We start from the raw sequence: 7281 nt of genomic DNA on the forward strand, positions 1-7281 counted from the left end.
AATGGGTCCGACTTACTGCCGAGGACCCGGACACAGCTCTCGCTTTGGGAGTACAGAGATTGGATGGCCCTGAGTAGAGACCCCCTCACCCCATACTCCCGCAGCACCTCCCACAGTGACTCCCTTGGAACCCGGTCATATGCCTTCTCCAAGTCTACAAAACACATGTAGACTGGATAAGCATACTCCCAGGCACCCTCCAGGATCCTTGCGAGAGTAAAAAGCTGATCCGTCGTTCCACGACCAGGACGGAATCCGCATTGTTCCTCCTCAATCTGAGGTTCGACAATCGGCCTGACCCTCCTTTCGAGTACCTTAGAGTAAACTTTCCCGGGGAGGCTGAGTAGTGTGATGCCTCGGTAATTGGCACACACCCTCTGATCCCCCTTTTTGAAAAGGGGAACCACCACTCCGGTCTGCCACTCCTTCGGTACTGTTTCCGACTTCCACGCAACGTTGATGAGACGTGTCAACCATGACAGTCCCTCAACACCCAGAGCCTTCAGCATTTCTGGGCGGATCTCATCCACCCCCGGGGCTTTGCCACTGTGAAGTTGTTTGACGACCTCAGTGACCTCCCCCCGGGAGATTGGTGTCGATCCCCCTTCATACTCCAGCTCTGCCTCTAACATAGAGGGCGGAGTTGTCGGGTTCAGGAGTTCCTCAAAGTGCTCCTTCCAACGCCCTAACACTCCATCAGTTGAGGTCAACAACGTCCCATCCTTACTGTACACAGCTTGGATGGTTCCCTGCTTCCCCCTCCTGAGGTGTCGGACAGTTTTCCAGAACAACTTTGGTGCCGCCCGAAAATCTTTTTCCATGTCTTCTCCGAACTTCTCCCACACCCGCTGCTTTGCCTCGGCCACGGCTGAGGCTGCTGCCCTTCGGGCCTGTCGGTACCTTGCAACTGCCTCGGGAGTCCCCCGGGATAACAAATCCCTGAAGGCCTCCTTCTTCAGTCGGACGGCTTCCCTGACCACCGGTGTCCACCAGGAGGTTCGAGGGTTACCGCCCCTTGAGGCACCTAGGACCTTGAGACCACAGCTCCCCGCCGCGGCTTCGGCAATAGAGGCTTTGAACACCGACCACTCTGGTTCAATGTCCCCAACCTCCACAGGAATGCCCGAAAAGCTCCGCCGGAGGTGTGAGTTGAAGGCCTCCTGAACTTGGGCCTCCTCCAGACGTTCCCAGTTCACCCGAACTACACGTTTGGGCTTACCAGGTCTATCCAAAGGCTTCCCCCGCCACTCGACCCAACTCACCACCAGATGGTGATCAGTTGACAACTCCGCCCCTCTCTTTACCCGAGTGTCCAAAACATACGGCCTCAGGTCCGATGATACGATAACCAAATCGATCATGGACCTTCTGCCTAGGGTGCTCTGGTACCACGTACACTTATGAGCATCCTTATGTTCGAACATGGTGTTTGTTATGGCCAATCCATGACTAGCACAGAAGTCCAGTAACAAACCACCACTCCGGTTCAGATCAGGGGGGCCGTTCCTCCCAATCACTCCCCTCCAAGTGTCTCCATCATTGCCCACATGTGCGTTGAAGTCTCCCAGCAAGATTAAAGAGTCCCCTTCAGGAGCCCCATACAGGACTCTTTCCAGGGTCTCCAAGAAGGCCGTATACTCTGAACTGCTGTTGGGTGCATAAGCACACACAACAGTCAGAGTTTTCCCCCCCATAACCCGCAGGCGTAGGGAGGCAACCCTCTCGTCCACTGGGGTAGACTCCAACAACGAAGCACCCAACCGGGGACTTGTGAGTATCCCCACACCCGCCCGGCGCCTCACACCTTGAGCAACTCCGGAGAAGAATAGAGTCCAACCCCTATCCAGAAGTAAGGTTCCAGAGCCGACGCTGTGCGTAGAGGTGAGCCCAACCAGATCCAACTGGTAACGCTCCACCTCCCGCACAAGCTCCGACTCCTTCCCCCCCAGAGAGGTGACGTTCCACGTCCCCAAAGCCAGCTTCTGTCGCCCGGGTCTGGTCCGTCGAGACCCTCTGCCTTCACTGCCACCCTTCTGGCAGCGCACCCGACCCCATTGCTGTTTCCCGTAGGTGGTGGGCCCGCGGGACGGAGAAGCGGAGGTGTTGCCCACGTTGCCTTTTCGGGCTGTGCCCGGCCGGGCTCCGTGGCAAGCCCGGCCACCAGACGCTCGCCGACGAGTCCTCCTTCTGGGCCTGGCTCCAGAAGGGGACCCCGGGCTTCCTCCGGGCCGGGTATCCTCACTTCGTGTGTCGTCTTTCATGAGGTCTTTTGAACCAATCTTAGTCTGGCCCCTTGCCTGAGACCAATTTGCCATGGGAGACCCTACCAGGAACACAAGGTTCCAGACAACACAGCCCCCAGGTTCATCAGGGCACACAAACCTCTCTACCACGGTAAGGTGCTGGTTCTTCAGAGAGGCTTTTTTTTTTTTTAGTGTTGTATTGAAGTATATTGAATATTTTTGGACTGTTATTTGAATAAAAACAAGCAATTTAAAGATATCAACTTGGGCTTTGGAAAATAATAATTGTCCTACTTTCTGACACTTCATTCATTACTTGCTTAATGGATAATAAAAAGGGATTGCTTATTGCAGTGCAATCTTTTTCAGCTCTTAAGCTCTAATTTAGGGCTGCATTTTCATTCTTTTTTTATTTAATGAAATGATTACTTTCTTGATAAAAGGCGTGTTTGTGAAGTCTACAACTCGTCCAAAAGGAGGTAAAATGTGCATATTTAAAAAACTTCCATTTAAGTCTATTAAATGTCTTAAATTGTTTAAAAATATATATTACTCACATGTCTCACAGCCCAAAGTGACATCTGTAAATATTTATTGTCTTCCACCAACTCTCCAAAAGCCAGAGATATAGTTTTCAGCGACGTAAAACAGAACCGTAGAGAAATGGAGAAAGTTGGTACCAAGTAGGGCTGAACGATTAATCGATTTTAAATCGAAATCGCGATTTGAAATGATGCGATTATCAAATCGCAAAGCCTGCGATTTAAAAAAAAAAAAAGTTTGAAAAAAAAAATCTTCTTGTGTGTCAGTCATCCACACCAATCAGAAGTGCTGTGCTCCACATGTATCAGCCATTAACCAATCAGAAGTGGCCCATGATAGAAGGTGATAGATTGATCCAATCACCTGCCAAGTATTTTTGAAAGTGCCTGCCCTTTCCAAATGGCTTCCAATGGAGCTTTCCTATATGGTTTGGTGAAACAAAGCATCTGAGTCAGGTTAGTAATGCTCCATCACATGTTTCTATTACAGGTTGAGTCTTAAACTGAAGCTTGACTTTAAAGAAACCCAACGGAAGTTTCAGGTAAGTTTAGTTCTTTCACTCGTAGCTCGGGCTGCGGGGGTGCTAGAGACGGGAATACGTTGATACGACCTTCCTAGCCGGAGTTATGGCCGCATTTTACAATAAACTTACGTTGGGTCGCTTAAAAACAAATATCGCAATTCGAATCGCAATCGCAATATTTGTCAGAAAAATCGCAATTAGATATTTTCACAAAATTGTGCAGCCCTAGTACCAAGCAGACGATGTCTGGGGTATTATTTGCAAAAGTGACTGCAAATAAACCAATTGTGAAAATAATTGAAGATGAACTGACTTATTGATTCAGCTCTTCTGAAAATGCCCACATTTGCTTTAGCAGCAATTGGGGAGAAAAGCATTACAGATTTGTAATAGTGACTTTGTACTACTTGTATACATGATTTTCTTTTTTTAAACAAAAAATGCTTTCACATAATGTACTACCAACTTATAAAAGAGACTTCTATATTATTGTACAGACAACAAAGAAGTAAACACTTGATATGGACATACATGTCATAACATGCCCTCCAGTGATAATTATACTATTGTATTAAAACATTGTAAAACAGGTATAATAAAAAAACAAAAATCAAAAAAGAGATCAAAAATATCTTTGCAGCCCTTAGCAAACAGCAAACAACTCTTTCCTTAACGTCCTGAAAGAGGATAGTAAAGTCATGTGATTTGACCCGTCAGATGACTTGTGTACACATGGGAGAGCTGTGAGACTCAAAGTGGTTCTCAGTGTTTGGGTCTAACAACATACCAGGCTTAATCTGTTTATTCGTAAATTCTCCCCACTTATCTGGAAGCAGGACCATTCATGTGTGAGCGCTGACTTGGCCCTGTTGGTATGCATTACACGTGAAGGCAGCACCTGAACAGGTGGCACTCCCTAAGTGAGTCAGCAGGTCTTTGATAACTATGCAATGATTCACATTAATAATGCCGACAGAAACAGCAGGCTCTTCAGAATAATTCATCTACCAACAATAAGACATCACTCAGTGTGTCCGTTCTCCACAATAAATCCCTGACAGGCTAACATAAAAGGGGCACCACCACCTGGTATCTGACAGCGACTTTGTTGCACCACATTGCATCATGCAGTGTCTATGCAGCCTCTCTAAGCCGCAGGCTCCGTTTCAACTGTTCACATGGTCACCAAGCGAAGCAGCAAGAAGCAACAGTTACAGGATTATAGTAGAGTGGCCCATTTGTTGACCACTGCTCGGCCCCCAGAGACAGAGCTTGGCCTCCACTTGTCCCAGATGTCAGACCTGCCCTTGTCTGTGTTGTCCACAGAGACATGGAGGGATATTTCCTGTGTGAACCCACACCCAGACCCACGGTAAGCAATCACAGATAACAATCTAGCGAACATTTGCATGGGCATGACAATCCTCAGAAGTCAATTGATGCCCCTAATATCAGCATATCTGTGTACTCTTAGACAGGAAGTTTACTGGACGCCCAGGCACGTACACTCACAATTTGAAGGGGTGTGGGGGGGATTAGAGAGGGAGGAATGGGGGTGGATATAGGCGAGGGGGGCGGGGGCGAAGTTTCTCCATAGTCCCTTAGCAACAAGGCCTGCTGGCGAGGCCTCCAGAATGTACTGCAGTTTAGAGAAGAGATAAACATTGACTTTGCCACCCGGAGAATTCAATCTGATTTCAGTAATGGAACACTGCGTTACTTAAAACACAGATCAGACGACGCAGAAAACAAACATTAAAGCTGCAGGCCCATCAGCAGATGTTTGCTTTAACACATACAATAGGCATTATGTGATGACATGCCACAACATTGCAGCTTAATGGCTAACACTGCTGCTCTTATCAACCACAAAAGCGACCAAGCCTTCATTTGCTCTGTCATTTAGAACTGTGATTCATTTCCCATCTCACACTTTAAAGTATTAAAAGGGAACCTTGCCACAATAAAGTAATCACATATTGTGCATTAATCCAAATAACCTTTAATGAAGTGGCCTCACTTTGAGGCTTTACATTAAAGTATTTATAGTGTCAGGCTTTAATGCTGCACACAGATGGAAAAAACAACAGGCGAGGAATGAAAAGACGTCTCTGTGAGGGACTGAGAGTGGAATAAAGCTGACTGGAAAAACTGTTGAGAGAACTTAGTGACTTTAATTGACTAACTGGCAAGGTAAGTTATTGGCTTTTCCAGGGTCAAACGGACTACAGCTTTAGACATGTCTCTGTAAACCGTGCCTCTCAACACACTCTTCACACAATTTGATTTAAAGCTAGCTAGAGCAAAAGTTCACTACACACAGGCATAGCTGCAGTGCACTTATTAATAGTTAGCCTATAGGGCCAGCTACATCCGCTGTGACAGACCCACACAGCCATCAATGTCTGAACAATATGACCACATGATGTCCAACACAGATGGTGACTGTAATATTAAAGCTGTGGTAATGAATACTGCAGCACATGTAGGCTGCTTTAAACCAGTAACAGGAGCCAATAAGCTCCAAATGAGTCTATTCTTTACAGAAATAAACACTTTAATCAACAACAAACACAATGTTGCTTCCTGCGCTCTTGGGACAATGCAGGGGCTTGTATCATCTTCAGCAAGTTCACAGGCCCGGTCGGGATTTGTGCACCCATGTGAACAGCAGGGCTTCCCAACAAAAGTCAAGGTTTTACTGGCTTAAGTGTCTATTTAATGAGACAGTCGGTTTTTATTTTTATTAGACCCCTTCTGACTTCGCAGCGACAATTTGAATCAACATGTGAATCGCATTATTCGCAAAATAATGCAACTGTATGTGAAGCGAGTACAACAGAAAACGATACAAGTTAAAGACATATTATTGGCATTTAAAAAAAGACAAATTCAAAACAGTGAGTTTTCAGAGGGGTGTATTGTCGTGTTTACTTACATAAAGTTTCCCGACCACCGGTTCTAACTTCATCTTGGGAACTTCGAGATGAGAGGAAATCCCGGCGGCGACTTCGCGTTACAAACCAAGCAGTTTAAAGTCTCTAAAAAGCACAATTATAGTAAAAAAACTAAACAACAACACAAGTCCAGCTTTAAAGCTATCCGTCGCCGGGTTTCTTTCATGAGTTTACTAGGCACTGACAAAACTTTAGATAGTTTTTCTGGGAGCTCAGAGAGACACGGTCTGAGCACCACCGCTGACTTTTTTTTTTGCCCTAGAGCTCGTGCGACGTCAGAGACAGAGTTTCCATCAGCAAATCACATCGCTGCACCTTGAATATTAATGAGCTTCTCAACAGAGTTAGAAGTACTCTTTGGCAAAAGTAACAATACCACCAGTTGTTTAAGTAACTAAGTAGCCTTTGGCCAAAATATACGCAGGTAATGGACTTTTTACTCCACTATATTTTTTTGACAGATGCCCGATGAAAGCCATGCACCTTAAAATGTGTTCCTTTTGAATTTGTTTTACCTGATACACTTAATTCTAATTGTTCCTTTATGTTTTAACAGCATTCACCCATTACTAAATAAGCAATCTAGAAAGGCTCTGAGTCTTGCATTAGCTGGAAAAGGCATCACCCAGAGGCAGAAACCAGGGCTTTTTCCGAGCTCTAAAAGTAGACTTCGATTTTTATAGAAGAAGCAGCAAATGCTGTAGATTTAACCACCAGGCTATATAAAGCAGCTAAAATCAACATTTACTGCAGTACATGCAACATACACATTATTGCAGCAGTAATATTTCAAAACATCATAATTAATACGTACAATGCAATCACAATTATACATATTTAAGTCCAAATATATTTAAGCATTAATTAAATATGCACTTTATATCCAAAAGACCAATTACTGAATAGACGAGACCAAACAACAATTTGTTGTATAAAACTGTAAAAATGCAAGACAATTTATTTTTGGAATACGTTTTCTATTATTAATCTGAATCTGAAAATTAACTTAAGTTTG

At 45.1% G+C, this 7281-nt stretch overlaps 1 protein-coding gene across 1 annotated transcript in view; it reads right to left on the minus strand.

The window, feature by feature from the left end:
- Positions 1 to 6511, minus strand: part of tnfrsfa (tumor necrosis factor receptor superfamily, member a) — a 27227-nt gene extending 20716 nt beyond the window's left edge. The window contains exon 1 of the mRNA XM_079657256.1: positions 6248 to 6511. Coding sequence (XP_079513382.1) covers positions 6248 to 6280 — 33 coding nt within the window. The 5' untranslated portion in view covers positions 6281 to 6511. The remainder of the gene's footprint in view (positions 1 to 6247) is intronic.
- Between the last annotated feature and the right edge of the window lie 770 nt (positions 6512 to 7281).

Source organism: Notothenia rossii (assembly GCF_949606895.1).
Source record: "Notothenia rossii genome assembly, chromosome: 11".
NCBI lineage: Eukaryota > Metazoa > Chordata > Actinopteri > Perciformes > Nototheniidae > Notothenia > Notothenia rossii.